Here is a 27,640-nt window from a genome sequence, read left to right as displayed (position 1 = left end):
AGCTCCATACGCGAGGTGCATGTCGGCCAGTTCAACGTTTGAATACTCTTCCATCCTACTGCCTCGGGAACCGGTTCGCAAATGCTGACTTCCAGCAGGATCACTGTTCATGCGACCTCCCATTCAATGTCCTCTACCGCATGACGAAGGCATTTCGGATCCTGCAATGCTATGTGATTCCGATTCGTCTTTGCGCCACCTACACCTCCTACAAGTTTGTCGCACTGGTAGTGAATCACCCTGTATATGTATAGGGGTCCAGAAAAGTTTTTTGATTTTTGAAGGGGTCCATAGATCTCAGCAGTTTGGGAACCACTGCTCTAGAATAATGTTGTTCATTTTAATGTATGTACATAGCTGTTTACTGTTTTAAAACTGGCTGGAGCAGGCTAAGTAACTTTATGGCTATGAAGTGAAATTTTCCCCCATGACAATGCGTAAAGAGTAAACAATCCCTCCCTTTTGTTATATGGTGCAGTCGGTGAATTGAAAGAACAGGGTTATCAATTATTATTGAAAGAAAAATGTAAAGTGATATGAGAAATCAGGAGAGAAGAAAAAAAGAGGTTTACTGTTTGCCAGGAGTTTTGTTTCATTACTTCAATGGTCTATACACTGGTCAGCAAATGGATAATACATAGATTGAACTCACTAGGAGGATACATTACAAATGAAGGGATAGCACTGCTAATTTCAAGTGTGAACTGAAACCTGTAATTAGTTGCAGAATTTTTTTATTACTTTAATTTTCATAACAAAGTTTACATTTGTTACATGTACTTTTAAAAATTACAGTAATTTGCTTTGTTTAGATGAGAAAATGTCATAAGTTTTGAATTCAGTCTTATGTTGGGGACTTGGTATATATTTTATTTCCACTATATAACTGGGCATCAACTAATAATGAATTTTTTCATTTGCATAGTTGATAAATTAGGGAACAAGGTGGCTAGCCCCATAGCATGTTGCACATTTAAAAAATTTATAAAGAGCCAAAATTTGGAAAGCTACATGGTTTCCGTTTTCTAGACATATTTTGGCTGTCATATTTATTTTACAAAAATCTATAATGTCCATGTTGTTTTTAAAAATCATGTTTGAACTAAAATTGCAATGTGTTTAGAGATATCAGAAATGTGATAGCAAAAAAAAAAGTACATCTTAAAATTTGTAAAAATTTTAATTAGCATTAGCAGAGGCATTTGATGCAAGAAAGCAAGCTTATGCAGCATCAGCCAAAAAATAATTCAACAGAGGTGTTACACCTACAGTTGCTAAGCGTCCACAGAAACTGAACAGCTCTCAGTTGCAGTATTTGCAAAAAACTTGTACTTGAACAAAAAGACTTCCTGAATGTCTATTAAAATCTGACACCAACAAGGAAAGTTAAGCAAAAAAATATATATAAATAAATAAATAAATCTCATTGGAATAGGATAGATTATGGTAAGAAATAGTAATATAAAATATAATGGAACTAAATTGTAACTTTATTCAAAATAATAATGCACAACTTGTAATTAAATTGAATTTGATTGCACAGCTTTAATGATTCTTTCTACAGAGAAATCATCGTTCAGATACAAGTAATTGAGAAGTATATTAAAAAACAAAAATTTACATCAATTCAATGCAGAAACTTATGTTCATCTGTCCAGACAAATTGAAACAGTTGAACCTTTATTAGCATTGGCACAGGTATATGATGTAAGAAAGCAAGTTTATATAGCATCAACCAAAAAGGGGTAAAAAAAAAAAAAAATCTTCCCATTTCACCAACCTATTTGCTCCAAACATTTGTCCAGTTCTTCCTTGAATTTATTTAAGCTATCAATTCCCACAATGACAGATGGAAATCTGTTCCAGCAATCAACCACCTACTGGCTAAAGGCAAATTAATGCACATCTATTCTACAACTGTCTTTCCTCAATTTGAATTTATACCCCCTCAGGTGAGTAATCTGAGCAAGGGGAAGAATCCCATCACTGAGTTGCTCAAACTATTCAAGGCCTCATACACCTCAATCAGATTACTTTGCAGGTGCCTGGTCTCCAGATGTAGAACCCACATTTGGTGCGTTACTTTGGGATTACTGCTACCAATACGTCAATGTTAAACTACAGTTGCCACTTCAGCCCATCTGGCCAACTTTTCTAGATCCTGTTACAGTAGCATACTATCATTATTGTGATTAACAACCCTGCCAACCTTTGTATCATCTGCAAACTTAGACATTAACCCTGATACACCTTCATCAATATCATTGATAAATACTGAAACCAATCATGGGCCCAACACGAACCCTGGGGGACTCCACTAATAATATTAGTCCATGAAGAGCAGTGTCCAATGATTACCACTCTCTGTCTTCTCACACTCAACTATCCCTTTATCCATAGCAGCAACAGGACCTTAATGCCAAATTGCTCCAATTTTTACAGCAGTCTTCCATATACAACAGTCCAAGTATTATCCCAGGGTCTTACATCTGGTGAGTATGGGCTTGGCACACCCAGGGTCCTGAGTTGGATATCATCATTCTTCTCTTTCTTGGTGATTCCCTTCTACTTTTGATTCTCTCTCTCTCAGGGTAACTTGGGATTTTTTTTTTTTTTGGCTGGTGCAGCATAAGCCTCAGGCTTCCTTGCACCATGTAGCTAATAATAATAATAATAAATAATAATAATATGATATCAAAATTACTTTTTGGATCCATTTCCTTTGTGATCAAATCAAATTGATCAGACAAGACTTCCCCTTAACAAACCCATGCTGTGTCTGAACTATAACTGCAGTCTTCTCTAGATGATCCTGCACTGCACTGCTTCTTTAACCACTGACTTCATTATTTTCTCCAGAACAGAAGTAAAACTAAGAGGCCTGTAATTACTTATGTCACCCTTAGATTCCCTTTGTGAATTGTGGACAAATTGCACATCTGCGCAGTCCATGGGGGACCTCCTCTAAATCCAAGGATGCTCTCATAATTATGGCTAAGGGTTTGCTTACTTCCTTCTCATTAGCAAAAAAAAAGTACATCTTAAAATTTGTAAAAATTTTAATTCAACAGAGGTGTTACACCTACAGTTGCTAAGCGACCACAGAAACTGAACAGCTCTCAGTTGCAGTATTTGCAAAAAACTAATATAACTGGATAGATCCCATCCACCCATGGTGCTTTTCTTATGTTCAACTTCAACAATTCCTCCTCCACTTTGGTTTCAGTTATTACAAAATTATTTAGCTTCCTGTTAGAGGTTGATGAATTTCTGGCCACCATCTTCCCTACAGAATTCCTCGTGTGTGTGTGTGTGTGTGTGTGTGTGTGTGTGTGTGTGTGTGTGTGTGTGTGTGTGTGTGTGTGTGTGTGTGTGTGTGTGTTAATGTAGATGCAAAATACTCATTCAGTTTGTCAGCTACCTGAGCGGGATCATCAACAGTCAAACCATTGATATCAAGTGGACCAATCTGATTTATCCCCTTCCTTTTAGAGTTTGACATAAGTAAAGAAGTCTTTGCTGTGTTTCTTTGCTTCCTTCTTCAAAGATTTCTCATAATCTGCTTTTGCTTGCCTAACCTCCTTTGTTACTTGCTTATATCTACCATAGTCTTCTGTGTCACCTGATGCACGCATCCCATGCATTTTTCTTCTCTGCTACAAGTCTCGTTAGTTCATTGCCATCCATTCAGGCCTAAACCTTGAACAGTATTTCTTAGTTGGGACAAAAAGCCTAGTAGCTTCCAAAATTACTTCCTTGAATGCTTCCCATTTAGAATTTTCTCTTGGTAACATCATCAGTTGGACCCTCTGTATAGAATTTAAAAACTGCCTAAGTCCACAGTAGTCATCTTTACGAAAGCAAAAACCTTCCCTTTACCCCCCGATGGTAGTTACATTTTTAAGTAAATCCTACATGAGTACATTGTGACCAATTCCGGCTAGTTCATTTATCTGCAGATTAATAATGCATGATGAGAGAGAGTATTACTCCTTCTGGTTGCCTCTTGAACATGCTGCTGTAGAAAACAATCATCCAATAAATCAACTGATTGATTTTTGATTTGGTAGTTGTTGGCGCATTGGCTTCTGTGGCCATATTGCACCTCCCAAGGTTTTTGCAGTACTCTGATCCAAGCCCGAGGCGGGAATCGAACCCGCGACCTTTGGGTTGCCGGGCAGGTACTTTACCCACTCGGCTCCAATAAATCAACAAAAGCCTTGCTAGTGTGTGAGTGACCAACTCACAAGTTCTAGTCAATATATGGGAAGTTAAAATCCCCCATTATAAGACAATCTGATTTTCTTGCCCACTCTATTTCTCTGTACAGTTGCTCATTATACTCATCAGAGTCATTAGGCCTATAACACACTCCTACTCTCAATTTTGCTTTCCCTAGTGCTTATGTCACACCAAACTGACTCAACATTGCAGTATCCACCGATGTCAACTGGATGCACTTCCTTAGATTTTTTGTGTTTCTTAACTAACAGCATAGCCCCTCCTGCATTCCTATTGTCTATTCTTTCTGTACACATTGCACTCCGCAAATTCCAATTCTGCATTCCTTATATCTGTGTGACACCGCATCTCTGATATCCTAACAATATCTGCCTTTGACGTTTTGACTAGCGCCTCAAATTCATGAAATTTATTTACTAAACTCCTAGGATTGGTGTACCTGCAAGTATACATGCACCTGTTCTTATCCTTAGCTACCCTAACAGAGCCCATGTATTTACTTGTTCCGCGATGACTCCCAGCAGTCCCTGAAATCACAAGCATCTTGTTTTTCAGGCTGCTGCTCATTCCAATAGAAGGTGTACAAGAATCACTTTCATCTCTGCCTGTGGCTACTGTTAATCTACTAGTCTGTGAATCCCTCCAAGCTAGCAGTTTTCCAACGCACCTAACACTGCCTCGATGGCATTAGCAAATATTCTTGCACCCTTTATATTTAAGTGTATCCCATCTCTGTATAAGCAGTCTCTCCTGTTAACAAGCACAGACCATGCTGAGAAAAATTCTACCCCATGAGCCTTGCACAATTTCTCCAAGGCAGAATTGATTGACAAGGCTCTCATCATATACTCCTTGTTGAGTCTGGGCAGAATTACAGACAATTTCAAATTTAGCCCCAACGCAAGACTTTATTCTGACTGTTTGAGAATAACAAAGATTACAGATAGTTCTATCTAAACAGCAAGAATGGTTACAAAATTTATGCAAACAACGAGCAAAGACAGGACATTTACATTAGGATATTTGAAATATACCAGACTGCTCCAGTCAAAACAAGATGCACCCTCATTACACCCATCATTTATCAAAACAAAAGCAAGGTGCCTTCATATCTATGCTGGGAACTACAAAAATTCTTTTGTAGTTCCCAGCATAGATATTAAATTTCAAGAAAATTTAGAAATACTGAAAACAGTAATGAATTTAGAGGGAAATGCAAAGGAATTTGACCCTCAAGCATTGTACTGAAAAAACTGTATTTACATGAAGTAAATATGGAATGTACATTTGTTTTATAAATATATATAAAATAAATAGATCTTATACCTTTATCTATTAAAACTGATTATGATATAACGAGAATATAATGTGAAGCCCACACCATAAAAGTGGCACAAGATCTGTTATGCGGAGCACATCAAAATTGTGCGAGAGTAAAGCTCATCTACAGTTTCAAACTTATACGGATGCTATGGACATTCCGATAGAATATATACTGGCTATTATGTCTGGGGATCTTCCTTAGTACCCTCTGCAGTCTGTTTCTGCCTATTCTGGAGCTGTCTCTTTGAAATATCCTAACAAAAATCGTTGTATATTGGCTTCCATCCACGATTTCGGTACTGAGTCAGCATGAATACATCGTGACCTTGGGGTTGACTGGACCCTGAATGTGACCATGGTGTTTAGTTGTGCATCTGAAGCCAGGTGAGGGGGGGGGAGAGTGAGGATTGAAAGAAGGGCCTGATGAGGAGCCCTCGAGACCAAGTGGATGGCTTGCACAAATTATCAGAGATTTTGTACTGAGTTCTGTTGTAGTCTAATCTGAAAGATGAATAGGAAGGCCATTTTGTGGGTAGTTAGTATAATTTTAACATATCAACAGATATGTTAAAATTATCTTTTATGCTATTTTTAACTTGCTCAGAGGTTGTGTGTGGAACCAATCCTGAAATGAATTAGCTTTTGTGAGTGGGTTGTTGGTCGACGTGTACTGCATTGTCACTAGTCTGGAACAAAGTAGTTGGGGTTGTCCCAGTAATATGTGATCGTCACGATCTCTTGTTTCTTCATGTCTGTGGTACTGTCCTTGCCTCTTGGGTTTTGCAATTTTCCTTCGTTGTGTTTCCTCTGGATACGTGAGGGAACGGCCCAGAAACAACCTCAGCCCAGGAGTGGGGGCCAAGGTCAGTATGATGTTGAGTTTCTCTAGGAGTTTCCTGATAGTTTCTAATAATAGAATTGGGATGAATGGCAGGCGTCATCATGGATCTATCCAAGGCTTGATTTGGTGTGTTGAGTTGGTGAGGTGTGCATGTTCAGCCTACTGCAGAGAGAGCTAGGGGATCTTCACTTGCAACATTACTTTCATCAATTGATTCTTCACAGGTTTATTTTTGATTCTGCGTTGGGTTCTTTTTCAGTGCAGTCTGATTACATGCAGTTACATCTCCCTCTTTATGTGTTATCCCATCATCCTGATTGACTGAGGTTAACATTTGGCTGCAACTGTAGCTGAGTGGTAAGTTTTTGTTAATTTCATTGGTGGGCATAGAAGAGGCGAATGGGAGTCCTACACATTGGCCAGGCTTCGAAGTGATACAATTCACAGTCATGCTCTTAAGTTCTTCAAGTTGGCTTTTTCAGATGAGATAGTTCTTGTTGTTGTTATTTGGTTTTTAGGAGCATTAGCAACTAAGGCCATATTGCTCCGGGAATATGGCGGTGGGTCATTCCCTGACCTTTCTGCATCCTCCATATTTGGTGGCTCATGGGCTCGAACCCCGGTCTAATCAAGAAGCGTGTGCTACGCACTGCTGCTCCTGCCCACCTGGCGGCTACGGAGGCGCCTATAGTTCTTGTAAGATCACTATGTTTTGCATTCACAGAAGATCCCACAAGAACTATTTTTTTTTGCAGAACATACAGCAGCTCAGCTGAAAAAACAGGAAAATGAGTGGTCTAGATCAGACAACTGCAGCCTGGATGAGCAAGCTCAGTGCTTGCTCATCCAGGCTGCAGCTTGCTCATCCAGGCTGACTCTGACAAACATTTTAACAAAAACAGCAGACCTATCTATCCCATGAAAAAAACCGTTCCTCAGTTTTTTTCATGGGATAGATAGGTCTTGGCAACTTGTAAATAGCATCCTAGACAGTATTATTCAGACTGAAACTGGGGACATTCACCCACCCCAGCTAGACCTCTGTTTACTATACAAGAGTTAGAAATAGCACTATCTAAAACCAAAAACATAGCAGAAATAGCACCAAACAAATTAATAGCACTATATAATAACTGTAGACAGAAGGTATATTCCCAAAAATACGGAAAAAAGCTGTGTTAAGATTGATTCTTAAAAACTCTGAGCACATCGGTAACTCCAGATTAGAGATATCCAGGAACTCCTTCTTCAAAAGAACATTGACTCATGAACAAGTTTGACTTGGATATGGCTGTGAACAAGAAACAATTTCGCAGAACTATTTGGAGTAAGTTGACTGATTGACGGATGAGTTCTGGGCTAAAGATGTCCTCATTAATTTGTGTGTGTGTGTGTGTGTGTGTGTGTGATGATGTCACCTGCAGCAAACTGCTTTCTGCGAGTTAACATAGCGCTGGACTTGACGTCATGAATATCTTTTTTATTTTTGTGAATTGGACTTTTCCCGTTTGAATTAACTTTAATTGTACAAAGTATATGAGTCTACAATTTATTTTTATGTTTTGTACAACCTTTGCTCTGTTATACACTTTAACTGGGCGAATGCCTGTTGTCTATATTATATGTTAAAAATAAAATGTTAAAAATAAAACCCCCCTACTGATCCCAAATCATACAGACTGCCCTACTCCCTGTATACTAGGAAAAATAAACGAAAGACTAATATACAGCAGATTAGCTCAATACTACGCAAAAGCAGGTTTACATTCCAATAATCAGTATGGTTTTAAGCAGGGCAACTCTATGGAGGATGCCATGCACCACCCACTGACAACAGTTAAAAACTCAGAGGAGAAATATATGCTGGCAATCTCCATTGACTTTGCTGGGGCATTTGACTCACTCTGGTGACCTAGTGGCCTTAGGAGACTCTGCCAGGTGAATGTCCCACAAAACCTATATAAGGTAATAAACAGCTACCTTACAGACAGAAGTGTCTCAGTGCGCACAAGGTTCAAGGAATTAACACATTCTGTGAATAAAGGCTGCCCACTGGGTTCAATCCTTGGCCCTTTCTTCTGGAACATTGTTCTGGACAAATTTCTGGCCTTGGATCTGGGCCCTGTGGAAATTCTGGCCTTTGCAGATAACATGATTTTCTTTGGAAAAGGTAACACCAGTGGTGGGCTATAGCGGGCTTGCATGGGCTCGCGAGAGCCCATTGTTATTATTTTTTTAAATTTGCGAGCCCATTGCTGAGATGATCATTTATTTTACAAATGAAATCCTGGATGCAATTATTGAGAATCCACAGCGGAAACTACGGTGGGGCGAACGAAACCCCATTCCCAGCATTTTAATGGCGCAATCGATCAATTATATATTTTAAAATTGCTTCATTTTTGATTTAATTATACTCGGACCTCTGTTTAATGAACTTTTTTATGGTGAATATTTTGATTCCCCTTGGTAATTACATTTGAAATAGCTTCCGTTGAATGAAGAAAATTTACGTATAACGATGGATTAGGAGAGACAACTTTGTATGCATTGTTCTTACCTCTGGCCTTGAGGCAATTTAGATAATTAGAAAGTGCAAATTAAGGGTGAAAGGGATTACCGTTCCACAATGTTAGTGGTGTCTGTAAAACCTATGCAGTCACACTAGTCAATATGCTTTCCATATCCAGTCGGAGGGTTAAGAAGATTCTCGACACGGATTATAGCCTCTGGTCAACCTGTGTTGTGGTTCCCCTTTATTTCGACAAACGGGCATATGTTTTTCGGAGAAGTGAGTGATCCACACCTTTCAGTAAATTTCTCCTGTCTATGTTTACATGGTCACAGTAGCTGAATATCCGTGTGATTCCGACATTTTGCACTGTATTCAAAGAGCTAGTGACGTAGAAGGGGGACTGAGGCAACTAAGATATTAAGTAAACTTCACCAAGATGAAATGTTGGCAGATTTTGAAACTTTGTCGAGCCTTTCACTGTGTAGAAAATGTTCAAAAATATAATGGCACACGGGCAATAATTATAAAAAAAAAAAAAAAACTGTATTACCAATCTCCAAAAAACTAGCACGAATTAAGGATGATTGCTAAAGAACTTTATGTGGAAACTATAAAGATCGGTTGTGTGTTTGGGCGACGATGAGCAACTTGTAGCTTGCGGATGGCAATTGTGGGTTGGAGGAATCATCCCACTTTGTGCAAACATTTTGAATCAGAAGTTAAATAATCCAGGATTATTAAATGGACTTTTAAATTTGGAATTTCTTAACCATTTTGCGCTAATGATCGACATCCTGCAGGAGCAACTTACCTTTCAGAAGCTTTACAAAGTCGCAGCATCACAATGGTAAAAGCATATAAATTAATTATTCAAACTATGAATGCTATTGCTAATTTGAAAAATTCTGAAGGAAATTATGAAGCTAAAATTGAGAACATGTCGAGGTGGGAAGAATTTAAAGAATCAAAATCGAAAGTAAAAAAATTACCTTGTGACAGATTATTAAATGCGTTGTTTTATCCTTAAAGGATAAGTTATTAATGCAACGGGGGCGATTTTAAATTAAATAAAGAAAATAATGATACTATTGAAAGAAATTTTAAACATATGCTACTGGAAATCATGGAATGTGAAAGAACTTTCGGCTCGGTGGCAAGCTGGTGAAAACCGAATAAGAAATTTTAAGTTTTCTGATAAAATATGAAATAAAAATTAATGATTTTAGAGATTTTGTCGAAGATAATTTATCTTTAAAATCGGTTGAAATTCCCTTTTCAATTAATTAAGAAAGCCAGAAATATCTTTGAAACCATTGTGATTAGCAGTGTTGAAGCTGCGCAAGCTTCCAGCGTAATGAATAATATTGTGTGAATAAATGAATGAATAATGTTGACAATTAAACACGTTGCAGATTATGATGACCATACATCTAAATGGAAAATCATTGCTTCAATTTGATCCGGATCGTTACGTCAAATCATTCCTCTGTAATCATCCCTCAGCTATTGAACAAAGCAGAAGATCGACAACAAATCTTAATAAAGAAGTATTGTACATGACAATTTTTAGAATAAATTTTTCTTGTAAATTAACTATCTTTTAAATTATTTTTATTATTTAAATTATTTTTAAATTAATTAATCTTGTAAATAAATTTTTTTTCATGAAATTGTGATTTTTTGTGTACTTTTTCTAGAAAGTTTTTTTTTTTTTTTTTTTATGTAATATTTGTTTTTATATTGTGGAATGTTTTGTGATAGGTTTTATGTTGTTTGTGATATGGGAAATATTTCATGTTATTTTTTATTCGCAATATTAAAATATTTTTCATGAAAAATATGTATCATTATATTTCCATAGTTGCGCATAATAAAATAATAAAAAAGTTGGGCGTGTGACGAGCACACGCGGTAGATGGTTTATGCGAAACATCCTTCGCGTTTCTTTTAGGTATTTTGATTTGTATATATGATTACGAAATAAAACAGCTTTTTTATTGTAAATATTTTCTTGATCATTCACAGATTTTCGTAATTTCTGGAAGACAAGATACAATGGATTTATGATAACTAAAGTAAGAGATGTATACTTGCGAGTGCAACGTATCTAAATATCTCTGTAAAATAGCACCGATTGATGTACCGACCTTGCATTTGAAGCAACATATGCAGCTATTAGGGGAACCTAACAATGAAATTTAACGAAAATGCGAGACGAAAAAAAGTAATTGTTGACAAATATTTGTATTGTTGCAATCATACTTACTGCAGTAGTAACTTCAGGAAGCAGGATTGTGACGTCATGCTATTCAAAGATTCTAAAAAGTTAGAACTCCATACACTGTTGTATCCAGTTATCAGCATAAACAAGGTTTTTAAGGGTTTTTTTTCTTTTTTTTTTTTTTAGATAGACCTAGGAATGTTTTACACATTCACTTATACGCATGGTTAAAGGGTAATAAGCCGTATCTGTCCAATCCCCTAAATCAGCCCCTCACTCGAGATGTCATACCTGTCACAAAAAATGCGTCCCGCGTTGTAATCACACTACTAGTAGCGTGAGTGTGGGAAGCGCCTCCAGCGGAAGCCGCAGATGACGTCACTTCCGTGACCAATCAAAATCTACTCGGTAGAAAGCGAAAAAACTGCGAGCCCATTGTTAAAATATTCATAGCTCACCACTGGGTAACATGCAAGTGGTTGTAGAGCAAAGATGAAATGCCGCCCTCTGGCAGCTGCAGGAATGGGCACAAATGCACATGCTTAAAATATTGCCAGAAAAAAACAAACAAATACTTCTAATAGGAAATATGGACATAAGAAGACGACCACAAATTAAAATTAACAGAGCTACTATAAAAATGGTAACAGAACTAAAATATCTTGGAGTGGTCTTTGATTCAAAATCTTTTTATCCCATTTGACCTACTTGGTGAAGAAAGTGAGAAATTATGCAGGTATGGTTGCCAGGATCAGTCGATCAAACTGGGGGCTCAAAAGAAAGACCCTGGCAATCATATACTGTGCAATGGAGCTGGTGCTTGATTCACCTGCTCAGCCATAGTAAGAAACAGGAATAAATCAGAATCGACACAAAGGACAATACTTCTCACTATTACCAGAGCACGTCAGAGAGTAAGCACATCTGCATTACAGTTGCTGGCCGGAGCTCTCCCACTTTATCTGGAAGTAGTCAAAAGAGGCTTGTAGTATTATAGACTTAAAAAGGGCACAAAATTTCTGGGGAAAGCCCTTGATACAACCAACACCTTCAATGCTGAAAGAAAAAGAATAGCCACAAAGCTCTATGAGCTATGGCAAACAAGGTGGGAGCAGGAAACCAGAGGTCTAGTTACCAAAAGGTTTCTGCCACTGGTGGCAATGGTCAGCCCAAAGCCACCTAAGTAATATACCTCTGGACCTTTTACAACGTTTATATTGACAGATCACGGCTCCCTAAAGGAGAAACTAACCTCCTTAGGGCTGACTAGTGACCCAAACTGCACCTGTGACGAGAGTGAAGCCTGGGCACAGGTTCAATATGAATGTATAATTTATGACACCCCCAGAACAAAGCTAATAAGCACAGACTGGCCACCTTCCAAGGGGAGAAGAACAGATGTTCTTCTCCCTTGGGAAGGTGGAAAATTATAGAAGAGGAAAATTATAAAGCCTTTAAAACCATCACACAGAAAGTATTCAAAATGCACAGAACTAGCGAAAGAATGGCAATTCAGCCCCCCAGAAATTAAAATATAATCAATAGTTACAATTGCCCACATCTCCCACCACACCCAGACAATGACTTAAAAACTGTCAGGGCAGCAGTATTCTGCACCCCGACAGAAACCTGACATGACAAACCCAGACTGACCTGGATACCCCCAGGACTACCCTGCCATGTGTAGGAACCTGGGACCCCACACCAAAGTAACCATGTAGGGGAGGAAGATGTACAGGCAGCAGATACGCTGAAAAATATCAGTAAGCTGGTAGCAAGGGGATGCAATGTAGAATGAGTGAGAATGAAAGGCAGAATGGACAGGCTGGTCACTGAGTGAAAGAGTGAATTAGGAAATATGGTAAAAGGGATTAATGTCAGTTTTGGTGAAAAAGTGACCCATGCTGGGTCATTTTTATACTTTTTTTTAAAAAGTATGAATGGGAATGAGTAGAAGAGCAAACGTAATTGGCCAAAAGAATACAAAGTTAATAACAACTTACATTACTTTATATACTAATCCCTGGCATACAGAAAAATTGCAGCAAGGCCTGCACCATAACTGAAGAATAACAGTAAGTTGAGGTGCCCAGAGAGTGCAATGCAGAAAGCAAGAGTCCAATAAATGAAATGAAAGTCAGAAGAATGAATGAGAGTGTGTGTGTGTGAGAAAAAGAACACAAACCATAAATGTTTACAATTAACCTAATTTTAATCTTTTATATTTTCTGATTTAGCTTAATTACTAAGCATTAGTATTTAAATTCACATTACACACCATTGCATCCTCCACTGCTGTGTGAGAAAAAATATGAATGAGCGAGTGAAAAAAAAAAAAAAAAAATATATATATATATATATATATATATATATATATACAGGTGACTCCTGCTTAACGCTGATAATTCGTTCCGGAAAAACAGAGCGCTAAGTGAATCCGTGCTAAGCGAGCGCCACATTCCCATAAGGTAACAGATGTATTTGTAAGTTGCAGTCGATGCCATAGGATATTTCCTAATCAATAATAAACGGTAGTGAAAAGGTGCACAAATGCCGGTCAAAATATTCAATATTCAAATATTTGTACATATAAAATATTCTGCATTACATACGTACATAATTATGTGGTAACTAACTTATGTATCAAAATTAAACTTAAAATTCCAATTAAAATTATGAATTTAATTGATCTAAATTGATTTTAATTGATTTAATTTCATTGATGAATTTAATCATGAAAAATGTCGATTTTGGGTTGGCCCTCTTCTAAATAAACACAAAGGGTATTCATTTTAAATCCCCCGCAGCGTTACCACCAACAATAAAGTCACCCGATCCTTCGCCACTTTGAAATCTGGCATGTTTTTTCTTCTTCTTTCAATATGAAACTTCTTTTAGACATTCGTTTCTACAAAAGTCCTGCTTCATCTATGTTATAAACTTGTTGAGAAGTATAACACACAATACCCTCTTCAATAATTTTAACAAGTTCTTTTTTGAAAGTTTCGGTTCCTTGATCTGCACTTGCAGCTTCTCCCTAGATTTTAAATCTATTCAACCAGCTCTTACCAGTTTTAAATGGTTCCACATTTTTTTTTTTTTTTTTTTAGGTGAGTTTTCTTCAGATCATCATATTGGCTAATCTCTCTCTTTTATAATATTTAACTTAAGTGAATTCTGCATTGGATATTATCTTCAATAAAATTAGTTATGTCTTTCCATTTCAATCTTAATAGTCGGCCTAGCCCTAGTAGTTTGCAGTGGAACAGCTATCTTTCCCGCTACTAAAATTAATTCTTTATTTTTTTATAATTGTTCTTACAGTTAAACTTGCAAGTCCTAAATTATGGCACACATCCGCTTGTCGTTGACCGGAATCGATTCGCTTCAAAGCGTCTAATTTAATTTTCAAATTCAGTATTTTTCTTACATTTATAGTCTTCGTACTGCATCCAGACGTTGTTGCTTTTTCATTCTTATCGGCCATTATTAACTCTTCGAAAATGTAACTGTGTTGGTTGCATTAATTACGATACAATGTTCGAGTAAACTGTCCGTTACGCACGATGTCTAATCGAGTGATGATTAGTCTTTGGATAAATGCATATAACACAAATATTACAAGTAATATATACTTGATAATTTTTTAAAATGTTGATCTCGGTACTACGTAACAAGTCACTGTACTGCATTAAATTAGCGTGCGAGAAAATTTCTCAAGTCGGCGTGGGAAACGTTTTAATGCTGTTTTGCCATTCATTTTCAAGCTATCAACTCCATCAAATGAAACGATTTCGTTAAATATGCAAAAATGCAATCTGTAAAAGAGCGTTATAGTGATCTGTGACAGCGTTATAGTCAGATACGGGTTATAATATAAGAACAGCGTTATAGTGAATCAGCTTAAAGCGAACCGCGTTATAATGGGGGCCTGCTGTATATATATATATATATATATATAACCTAACAGGAGAAAAAAAAAATTATTATAAACTATAAAAAAAAAAGTATAAAAATGGAATGCAAGTAGAGTGAGAATGCAGATTATGAATGAAGTAAATGTATGTCTCTCTCTCTCTCCATCTTTTGCCTGGTGGGTTCCCCACTGCCAGCTAACATACCCCACCCCCCCAGAGCAGGATGGGCAGTTTGACCTTCTTTCCGGGTTCTACACACTGCATGGGTCTGGCAGCCGTCGCCAGCGAGGACATGCTGCAGTTTCGCTGCGGACATGCCATTTGGTGATCTGAACTGGGCATTCAAACCCAGTTCCCTTTAAAACCCCAGGCAGGGGAGGGAGGAAATGAGTCTCCTCCCCTCCTTGCCTTCCCCTATACTTCACCTGGTGGGGCTCATCCCCAATGACCTCTTTTGGTATAATTACTCTATCGTTCCCCCATCCTTCTACCTGTTTTCTCCCAGTCACCCACCCACTCTAACTAAACCAATAGAGTATGCCCCTAAAATGCTGTCAAATTCTAATCAACGTCTAAAAATTCAACTGCTTTCTTGAAAACCTCTTTCGGCCTTTCCAAAAACTAGTGTTCAACCCCCACCCCCTTTTTTAATAGGTCTTGCCACTGAAATCCTTGGAAAATAGGTGGCGGGGCCTGTCAGAGTACTTAAATAATCTACTGGGTGCCTGACCTACCTCCTTACGGCAAAGTGTGGGCAACAATGGGTCCCAATAGGGTCCCAACGGCTAAATGGTCAGAGAAACAACAGAACATAACACTCCCCACACTTTTTAAATCTCTGGCCTCCACAGAGTTCTGTGTCATACAAAGGGTACACAACGCGGAGATGGGGGAAACCCCTAGTGCCGTCAGACAACTAACACACTTTACTATGTTTTGCACCCGTAGGAATTGGTTTGCAATGAAGAGGTGTTAGCAACACATTAAAAAATTCTTTCCATCTTGTCAAACGTGATCCTTGCATTATTTGTTTGTAGGGCTGTAATAGTTCTCGTGTGTTCAGTGATGATGTCTGTAAGGTTTTTACTTATTAACTTGTTCGTGATTACGTGGTCAGTGTTGACCATCAGACTTTCAGGCATAAGTTTTTATGCTGGACCCATTACAAGCAATCTTGGTTCCATTTTCATTAGTAACACAGTCATGAGGAGGAGGTTTGCAGGTGGTAATGACATCAGTGATGGGGATTTATCGAGGTCAGTGGCTAAGACGCTGCCATCTACTCACTGTGGTTACAGTTTCATTTTCTCCATTGATTTCGCTCTTTCTGTTACAAAAATCACATGTCCACATTTTCCACCGTCCTTTATTCAATTTCCATAACACTGTGGGGATGCACGGCTTACAAAATCCCCTCTTTCAGAACCTTACAAATTGCGCAGATGATTTGATTATTTGTGATTTTTATGTTAAAGCTTTAACATAAAAATGACAGTTCAGTTTCTATGAAAAGTGTGATCGAAAATAATTCAACCAAGGATTCCATAAAGTGAGCTGGAGGCAAGGATTAACTTTACTACCTTTTAGCAGGTTACTCTTCGGAATTGGTGTATTAGAAGGACAAGGTTGCACCTCTGACCTTGTCTTTCCAGCATTCAGAGATAGGGTTAGCTAGACCTTTGTGCTTTAGACCAACATAACAGAGCAGCTTCTATATACTTAGCAATAGTCTTAACTAAAATTAATATATAAGATTACCTGGTAACAATCCTGTTCATAAGACATGACCTTACACTACACGCGCAAACACGTTTCAACAACATCACTTTTACCAGTTTATTCTGATTTTCTACTCGAGATAAACTGAGCAGCAACATTACATTAAATCTAACCACAGAAGTACATAGCTGCAAGCAGTAACTTGCTGTGATTCTCTAGAAATATACATGGGATTCTCTCAGAAATATATCTACACAAGATGCCACCATTCTTCTGAGAGAATAGCCAAATCAACTAAAAACAGTCAGCATCCAAACTTAAGACTTCCTTCTCATTCCAAACCTTGGTCAAATCCCATCTACAACAATACTTTAAAAGTAAGCAAAAATACAATAGACAGTGGAACAAATATGTCACTTCACTGGCACACATAAAATATAAAAAAAGCAGAGCATTAGTATTAGCAATGCCCACATGGTGCAAGGAAGCCTATGGCTTATGCTGCACCAGTCATAAAAAAAAAAATAATAATCAGAAGTAAAATTAAAAAAAAAAAATTAATAAAAGAAAGAGAAATAGACAACTGATGCATTTCCCTCCTCTGGTAGGTAATTATCCAGCTAACCTTCAAATTTCCCAAACTGTCAATCTCTACCACCCACGTAGGTAACTTATTCCAGTAATTTATAACTCGCTGGCTAAAATAAAACTTTCTGCAATCCAGTATAAAAATCTCCCCCGTGTAACTTGAATTTATGGCCTATAGTTTCTGTGAAAATTTTATCCTCATTCATTTTACTTATGCCTCTCTGAGCCTTAAACACCTCAATCAAGTCTCCTCTAAGGTGCCTAGTTGCCAAGCTCTGCAACCCACATATTGGAAGTCTATCCTCATATGGATGCCCTGATCTCACTAGGCAAGTTACCCATCTTTGGACCCTTTCAAGAAGCGCAATGTTTTTCTTTAGGTGTGGTCTCCATAATTGAACACAGTATTCCATGTGTGGTCTAACAATAACCTTATATAATGGGATTATGACATCCTTATCTCCACAAGCAAAAGTTTGATAAATCATCAATAAGACGCCACGAGCCATCCTTGCAATCTGTCTACAATGCTCAGAGAACTTCATGTCTGACCGTATCATGACACCCAAGTCCCTTTCCTCCACTACTTGCTTCAGTTCAACTCCACCATGTGTATAAGGGCGCCTCCGTAGCCAGGTGGGAAGCAGCAGCAGTGCGTAGCACATGCTTCTTGATTAGACCAGGGTTCGAGCCCGTCACCACCAAATACAGAGGATGCGGAAAGGTCAGGGAATGACCACCGCACATTCCCGGAACAATATGGCCTTAGTTGCTAATGCACCTAAAAACCAAATAACAACAAAGATGTGTATAAGTTATATTTCAGGGTTACTGTTTCCCAGGTGTAATACCTTACACTTTGCTATATTAAAGCATAGTTGCCATTTTTCTGACCATCCCTGAAGTCTATATAGGTCACTCTGAAGGTGTTCTGCTTGGCAGTGATCATTAACTTATTCTACCAATCTTTACATCATCTGCAAATTTAGACATCGCGTCCTCTATCCCTTCCTCAATGTCATTTATGAAAATCAAAAACAACAGTCGTCCTAATACTGATTGATTTTGATTTTTGATTTGGTAGTTGTTGGCGCATCGGCTTCTGTGGCCATATTGCACCTCCCAAGGTTTTTGCAGTACTTTGATCCAAGCCCGAGGAGGGAATCGAACCCGCCTAATACTGATCCTTCAGGGAACCCCACTTCTTACATCAACCCAATCTTGGGAATAACCATTTATTACAATCCTCTGTCTCCTGCCTCAAAGCCATCCTGCTATCCATCTAAGGATTTTCCCTGTAATTCCAATCTGTTCCAGCTTAGCATTAGTAGAGGCATTTGATGCAAGAAAGCAAGCAAAAAAAAAAAAAACCCACTTCCACTTCACCCCTCTGTTCGTTCAAAATACCTGTCCAGCTGAGCCTTAAACTTATTTAGGCTATCAACCTCCACGACAAGGGATGGAAGTCTGTTCCACCAACCAATCACCCGCTGGCTAAAGGCAAATTTCCGCACGTCTATCCTACATCTGTCTTTCCTCAATTTGAATTTATGCCCTCTCAGGTGATTATTCTGAGCTAGAGGAAGAATCCCATCAGCATTCAACATGCTCAAACCATTTAAGGCTTTATACACCTCTATCAGATCACCTTGCTGGTGCCTAGTCTCCAGACACTATAATTTGCAAAACTTAAGCCTTTCTTCGAGAGCACCCCTTTGTTCCATTCACTAATCTTGTTGCCCTTCTCTGTACTCGTTCCAGCAGCTCTACATCCTTCTTGAAATGAGGCCTCCAGACCTGTATACAGTACTCTAGGTGTGGCCTGACCATTGCCTTATACAAGGGAATAATCACCTCCTTATCCCTGCTGGAAAAATTCCTGTATATCATTGACAATACTCCATGAGCTACTCTTGCAGCCCGTCTACACTGTCAGAGAACTTCATATCTGCCTGCACCACCCCCAAGTCCCTTTCATTCTCTACCACTGTCAGTGTAGTACCACAGAGTTGATACGTTGCTCTAGGGTTGCTGTTTCCCATGTGTAGTACTTTACATTTGTCAATGTTAAACTTCATTTGCCACCTCTCAGCCCATCTGCTCAACCTTTCCAGATCCTGTTGCAGCAGCACAGTGTCAGTACTGTCCTTGACAACCCTGCCAACCTTTGTATCGTCTGCAAACTTGGACATTAAGCTTGATATACCATCATCAATATCATTTATAATTATAGAAAACAATAATGGACCCAACACCTGAGGGACTCCACTAATAACATTAGTCCACGATGAGCAGTGTCCATTGATTACCACTCTCTGTCTTCTCCCCCTCAACCACCCCCTTTATCCATAGCAGCAATTTGCCTCCTATGTTACACTGCTCCAATCTGTGTAGCAGTCTTCCATGTGCAACAATATCAAAAGCCTTTCTAAGATCCAAGTATATAATATCAAAGCTATTCCCTGCATCCAGTTCTTTTGTGACTGCATCATAGTATCCAATCAAATTGGTCAGGCAAGACTTCCATTTAACAAAACCATGCTGTGTCCCATCTATAACTGAAGTCTTGTCTAAGTCATCCTGCAGTGCTTCTTTAACCAATGCCTCCATTAATTTTCCTGGAACAGAAGTTAAGCTCACAGGTCTATAATTACTTGTGTCAGCCTTTGATCCTCCTTTGTGAATTGGGGTCACATTTGCACATTTCCAGTCTATGGGTACCTCCCCTGAGTCCAAGGAAGCTCTCATAATTATGACTAAGGGTTTGCTTACTTCCGTTGCTGCCTCCTTTAATATAACTGGATTGATTCCATCCACCCCATGTGTCCTTCTTATGTTTATCTTCAACAATTTCTCCTCCACTTTGCTCTCAGTTATTTCAAGATTCTGTAGCTTACTGCTAGAGTTGAATACACCTTTGGCATTCCCCTCGCTGAATAACTCCTCATGTGTGAATGTCGATGCAAAATATTCATTTAGTTTGTTAGCTACCTGAGCAGGATCATCAACAGTTGACCCATCAATATCAAGTGGACCAATCTGATTCATCCCCTTCCTTCTAGAGTTTACATAAGTAAAGAACTCTTTGCTGTTTTTCTTTGCATCCCTTGCCAAGGATTTCTTGTATTCTGCCTTCGCCTGCCTAACCTCCTTTGTAACTTGGTTGCATATCAACTTGTATCTATCATAGGCTTCTGTGTCATGTATTAATTTGTAAGTATTCCATGCATTTTCTTCTCTGCCATATGCCTCATTAGTTCATCTGACATCCACTTAGGCCTAAACCTTCTACAATATTTCTTAGTTGGTATGTAAAGCCTAGTAGCTTCCAAGATAAGTTCTTTGAATGGTTCCCATTTTGAATTTGTTGTTGGTAACATCATCAGTTGGTCCCACAGTATAGAATTTAAATACTGTCTCAGTCCATCGTAGTCGCCTTTACGGAAGCAATAAAGTAAATGCTCATGTGGGGCTGAGTCAAATGCTTTGCTGAAATCCAAATACACAATGTCGAAATTATTCCCTTGCTCTTTATTCCCTTGTCAAAGTAGCTAACAGTTAAACAGGAATTCACATCTGGTGAGTATGGGCTTGGCACACCAAGGGTCTTGAGCTAGATATCTTTTCTCTTTCTTGGCGATTCCTTTCTACTTCTCTCTCTCTCTCTCTCTCTCAGGGTAACTCAGATTTTTTTTTTTTTTTTTGGCAGGTGGAGTGTAAGCCTCGGGCTTTCTTGCACCATATGGCTAATAATAAAAATGATTTTCCCATTACAAAACCATGCTGAGTATCCTTCAGAATTCCATTTCTATCTAAATTGACCCTGAATTCCACCCTTGATCATTGCCTCCATGATTTTCCCTGAAGTAAGACTGACCGGCCAGTAATTTCTAGCTTCGCTCTTAGAACCGCTCTCATGTATCAGAGATACATTGGCACTTTTCCAATCCAACAGAATCACTCCTGAGTCCAGTGATGCTCTCATAATTAGCCTCAATGGTTCAATGCACTCACTTGCGCATTATTTCAAGTCAAAAAAATTTGGACGCACAAAAATTAGCATTTGTAGAGGCATATGATGCAAGAAAGCAAGCTTATAACAGCATCAGCCAAAAAAAAAAAAAAAAAAAACCCCTTCCCATTTCATCCATTCAACTCTAAATGTTTGTCTAGTTTGCCTTGAATTTAATTAAGCTGTCAACTTCCACAACAGATGGAAGTTTGTTCCAGCAATCAACCACACACTATCATATGCCTCTACTAATGCTAAAGTCGTCAACATAAAGGGCACTGGAAAAGAGATGGGCTGCTATAGAATTAATCTTGATAGCAAAGACTGCAATGGTTATCACTGAGCCCCGTGGTATGCTTTCTTCTTGATTAAAGGACTGAGTGAAAGAACATACCTGTACCTGGAATGTTCAATTAACCAAAAGATTTTTTTTAAAAAAGAGAGAGATTACCACCAGCACCAAGTGCTCCAACTTTATAACTGCATCAAAGATGCTTGTTTCCAGCCTAATTAAGTGTTTTAATGTGGATCTGCTCAGTTGAAAACCACACTGTGAACTAGAAAGGAACTGTTTGGATTCCAAATACCATACCAACTGAGCATTCACCATTTTTTCCAAGACATTTTTTACCTAGGCAACTAGTTAATGTGCCTTCCTTGCGCACTGTATGGCTAGTATTAGTCATACAATACAAGGCAGAGGCTTTTGATGCATCAGCCAAAAAAAAAAAAATAACAATAAATAAAATAAAAAAATAAACAATAAAAATAAATAAAAATAATAAAATAAAATTTTATTTTTCCAGGTCTGTGGAAACTCAGACCACCTCTTGAGAACTTTTTGTGTGGAGAGTGAGAAAATAACTACACACAAAAGCAATTTGCATCATTTGAAAATGCACTCTGAATGGGACTATAAATTTGTGTTACTAAAGCAAAATAGTCAAAAAAAATATATATATATATGACTCAATTTTTATATAAAATTTACTCAGATAAAAGTGAAATGTTGCTAAAAACAAATATCAACAATATGCAGGCCCTTTTTTAATTGCATATAATAGCGAAAAGAAGAAAATACTCTGCTAGGGGTTAATGAGAAATATAAATGCAATGCTAAAATTCAGAAAAAGTAGTATATTTGTATGAAAAATTCTACAGAATAAATGAAATTTGCATAATTCAAAACACTTACCTTATATAAGGATTTGTAAGTGCTGAATATACAGCTTGCAGAAGCATTAGCCCTTCACTTTGAGATAAATCTACAAAATATTTAAATCAAAAAAACTAATAAACACTTTTCTATTGTCGTAAATAACATTTTATTTTAAAAGAAAAATAAACTTTTCACTCATTTCGAAAAATTTTAATATTTAATTGACAAAATTGTTCTTATTCTTTACATATAACTGTGTCTATCAAAGGTGTGAAGGCCGTTACGCATCTGTACTTGGTCAGCTTTTCTCTTCTATATCTATCTATTCTATAGATTTTGTAAGTTGGTATATAAAGAAACACTATCTATAATGTGCAATACTGCAAATAAATGTTCCACCAAAAAAAAATAGTCAGAAAATTATGCAATAATGACTATCATCAAAATAAAATAAATTTCAATACAAGAATGTGGAAGCTAATTGAGTGAGGTATTTGCAAAGTATCTTTCTATCAAATTGGTTACAAAGTCAGCTACCAAAGTCAGGGAAAACCACTGCTCTGATTACAGGAAATTGTGACTAAAACATATATAAATATTTTGGACTATTAAGAGAGATGAACAGCTATCGAGGGAAATAATAGTAGAATGTCATGTAGAAAAAATGTGTGCACTAATGCTCAGAAATTAAACATTTCCAAGTTGAAAACTGGAAACATGTTAAAAGAAAGGATTTGGCACCAGAGATGACACCGAGCCCAAGAAATGGCTAGGTATGATAGTGTACTGACTGGCAGGAGCTATTCATCCTTTAGAGATAGTGCATACTGTTAAGGTCAGGCACCACCTGTGGTTTCCCACATCTGCCACTGTGAAGAAATACAGTACTACTGTAAATGCCCAAAAAGTGTTGTGTGTTGTATTAGCATTAGTAGAGGCATTTGATGCAAGAAAGCAAGCTTATGCAGCATCAGCCAAAAAAAAAACCCACTTCCACTTCACCCCTCTGTTCGTTCAAAATACCTGTCCAGCTGAGCCTTAAACTTATTTAGGCTATCAACCTCCACCACAAGGGATGGAAGTCTGTTCCACCAACCAACCACCCGCTGGCTAAAGGCAAATTTCCGCATGTCTATCCTACATCTGTCTTTCCTCAATTTGAATTTATGCCCTCTCAGGTGATTTTTCTGAGCTAGAGGAAGAATCCCATCAGCATTGAGCATGCTTAAACCATTCAAGGCTTTATACACCTCTATCAGATCACCTCGCTGGTGCCTAGTCTCCAGACACTGTAATTTGCAAAATTTAAGCCTTTCTTCGTAAGAGCACCCCTTTGTTCCATTCACTAATCTTGTTGCCCTTCTCTGTACTCGTTCCAGCAGCTATACATCCTTCTTGAAATGAGGCCTCCAGACCTGTATACAGTACCTCCTTATCCCTGCTGGAAAAATTCCTGTATATCATTGACAATACTCCATGAGCTACTCTTGCAGCCCGTCTGCACTGCTCAGAGAACTTCAAATCTGCCTGCAACAACCACCCCCAAATCCCTTTCATTCTCTACCACTGTCAGTGTAGTACCACAGAGTTGATACGTTGCTCTGGGGTTGCTGTTTCCCATATGTAGTACTTTACATTTGTCAATGTTAAACTTCATTTGCCACCTCTCAGCCCATCTGCTCAACCTTTCCAGATCCTGTTGCAGCAGCATAGTGTCAGTAGTGTCCTTGACAACCCTGCCAACCTTTGTATCGTCTGCAAACGTAGACATTAAGCTTGATATACCATCATCAATATCATTTATAAATACAGAAAACAATAATGGACCCAACACTGAGCCCTGAGGGACTCCACTAATAACATTAGTCCCCGATGAGCAGTGTCCATTGATTACCACTCTCTGTCTTCTCCCCCTCAACCACCCCTTTATCCATAGCAGCAATTTGCCTCCAATGTCACACTGCTCCAATTTGTGTAGCAGTCTTCCATGTGCAACAGTATCAAAAGCCTTTCTAAGATCCAAGGATATAATATCAGAGTTATTCCCTGCATCCAGTTCTTTTGTGACTGCATCATAGTATCCAATCGAGTTGGTCAGGCAAGACTTCCCCTTAACAAAACCATGCTGTGTCTGAGCTATAACTGAAGTCTTGTCTAAATGATCCTGCAGTGCTTCTTTAACCAGTGCCTCCATTAATTTTCCTGGAACAGAAGTTAAGCTCACAGGTCTATAATTACTTGTGTCAGCCTTTGATCCTCCTTTGTGAATTGGGGTCACATTTGCACATTTCCAGTCTATGGGTACCTCCGCTGAGTCCAAGGAAGCTCTCATAATTATGGCTAAGGGTTTGCTTACTTCCTTTGCTGCCACCTTTAATATAACTGGATAGATCCCATCCACCCCGAGTGCCTTTCTTGTGTTTATCTTCAACAGTTTCTCCTCCACTTTACTCCCAGTTATTTCAAGATTCTGTAGCTTACTGCTAGAGTTGAATACACCTCTGGCATTCCCCTTGCTGAATAACTCCTCATGTGTGAATGTCGATGCAAAATATTCATTTAGTTTGTTAGCTAACTGAGCAGGATCATCAACAATTGACCCATCAATATCAAGTGGACCAATCTGATTCATCCCCTTCCTTCTAGAGTTTACATAAGTAAAGAACTCTTTGCTGTTTTTCTTTGCATCCCTTGCAAAGGATTTCTCGTAATCTGCCTTCGCCTGCCTAACCTCCTTTGTAACTTGGTTGCATATCAACTTGTATCTATCATAGGCTTCTGTGTCATGTGTTAATTTGTAAGTATCCCATGCATTTTTCTTCTCTGCCATATGCCTCATTAGTTCATCTGACATCCATTTTGGCCTAAACCTTGAACAATATTTCTTAGTTGGTATGTAAAGCCTAGTAGCTTCCAAGATAAGTTCTTTGAATGCTTCCCATTTTGCATTTGCTGTTGGTAACATCATCAGTTGGTCCCACTGTATAGAATTTAAATACTGTCTCAGTCCATCGTAGTCGCCTTTACGGAAGCAATAACCCTTCCCTTTACCTCTAATGGTAGTTACCTCTTTGAGTAAATCCCACTTCAGCACACTGTGATCACTGCAACCTAGTGGTTCATTTATCTGCAGATTCTTAATGCATGAAGAATCACTGCTGATAATCAAATCAAGAGTATTACTCCCTCTAGTTGCCTCCCGAACATGCTGATGTAGAAAACAATCATCCAATAAATCCACAAAAGCCCTGCTAGTGTGTGAGTAACCAGTCCCCAAATTCCAGTCAATATCTGGGAAATTAAAATCCCCCATTATAAGACTCTCTGATTTACTGGCCCACTCTATTTCCCTGTACAGTTCCTTATTATACTCATCAGAGTCATTAGGCCTATAGCACACTCCTACTCTCAATTTTGATCTCCCAATGCTTATGTCACACCAAACTGACTCAACACTGCACTGTCCAGCGATGTCGACTGGCTTCACCTCCTTGGTTTTTATGTGTTTCTTAACTAATAGCATAACCCCTCCCCCCTTCCTATCCTGTCTATCCTTTCTGTAGACGTTGTACTCCCCAAATTGCAGTTCTGCATCCCTTATATCTGTGTGACACCACGTCTCAAATATCCCAACAATATCTGCCTTTGATGTTTTGAGCAATACCTCAAATTCATCAAATTTATTTACTAAACTCCTAGCATTGGTGTACACGCAAGTATACCTGCACCTGTTTCTATTCTTAGCTACCCTAACACAACCCATGTGTTTACTTGTACCGCAATGGCTCCCAGCAGTCTCTGAAATACCATGCATCTTGTTTTTCAGGCTTCTGCTCATTCTAATAGAAGCAGTGCAAGAATCTCTTTCACCTCTGCCAGTGGCTACTGTCAATCTATTGGTCTTTGTCTCTCCCCAAGCTAGCAGTTTTCCGACCCACCTAACACTGCCTCGATAGCATCAGCAAATATTCTTGCACCCTTTCTATTTAAGTGTATCCCATCCCTGTAGAAGCAATCCCTCCTGTTAACAAGTATATATGACTTGTATATGACATATTGCATTAGGTTCTGTTGTGTGTCCTGGAATTTGACCACAGGGCTACTGGTGGGACTCCACATTTCCCACACAGACTGCTAGGAGGTAGCCAGGCTGCCCATTATTCTCTGACTGGTCTCCACCAGGGTCACCTGAGCTTCCCGGACAAAGATCAAGTTAAAAAAAAAATAATAATAAAATAAAGAGAAGGCCTCGGGAACGAGAGGAAGGGAGGTCTGAATGTGGGGAAAAGCTAAGGTGGACAGATAGAGAAGGCAGTCCACCCGAGTAAGGCAAAATAGGGGTTGGGGAGAGGGATCAAAAGTCACAGGGGCAGGCGTTCCTGTATGAGCACCAAAAGGCCAAGCACTCTCTGGGAGGCGCCTCCGTAGCCAGGTGGGAAGGAGCAGCAGTGCGTAGCACACACTTCTTGATTAGACCGGGGTTCGAGCCCGTCACCACCAAATACGGAGGATGCGGAAAGGTCAGGGAATGACCACCGCATATTCCCGGAGCAATATGGCCTTAGTTGCTAATGCTCCTAAACAAACAAACTCTCTGACAGTCATTTTCCCTAGTGCAGTTAGTGTTTACACTTGAGTCGTTCTGAGCAGCTCTAAGTTAGCATTAGCATTAGTAGAGGCATATGATGCAAGAAAGCAAGCTTATTCAGCATCAGCCAAAAAAAAAAAAAAAAAAACCCTCTCCCATTTCACCCCTCCGTTCGTTCAAAATACCTGTCCAGTTGAGCGTTAAATTTGTTTAGGCTATCAACTTCAACAACAAGTGATGGAAGTCGGTTCCACCAACCAACCACCCGCTGGCCAAAGGCAAATTTCCGCACATCTATCCGACATCGGTCCTTCCTCAATTTGAATTTATGCCCTCTGAGGTGATTATTCTGAGAAAGATGAAGAATCCCATTGGCATTGAGCATGCTCAAACCATTCAAAGCCTTATACACCTCTATCAGATCACCTCGCCGGTGCCTAGTCTCCAGACTCTGTAATTTGCAAAACTTAAGCCTTTCTTCGTAAGAGCACCCCTTTGTTCCATTCACTAATCTT

At 38.7% G+C, this 27,640-nt stretch overlaps 1 protein-coding gene across 1 annotated transcript in view; it reads right to left on the bottom strand.

The window, feature by feature from the left end:
• The window catches only part of LOC150085758 (uncharacterized), a 321,980-nt gene that overhangs the window by 250,081 nt on the left and 44,259 nt on the right, over positions 1–27,640 (bottom strand). Inside the window, exon 4 of the mRNA XM_090374684.1 lies at positions 22,574–22,643. Within this exon, the coding sequence (XP_090230810.1) occupies positions 22,574–22,643 (70 nt within the window). The remainder of the gene's footprint in view (positions 1–22,573; positions 22,644–27,640) is intronic.

Source organism: Mastigoproctus giganteus, chromosome 5, assembly GCF_048544385.1.
Source record: "Mastigoproctus giganteus isolate SK-2022 chromosome 5, ASM4854438v1, whole genome shotgun sequence".
NCBI lineage: Eukaryota > Metazoa > Arthropoda > Arachnida > Uropygi > Thelyphonidae > Mastigoproctus > Mastigoproctus giganteus.
Note: the sequence above shows the minus strand (reverse complement) of the source record. Positions and strands in the feature narration are given on the sequence as shown.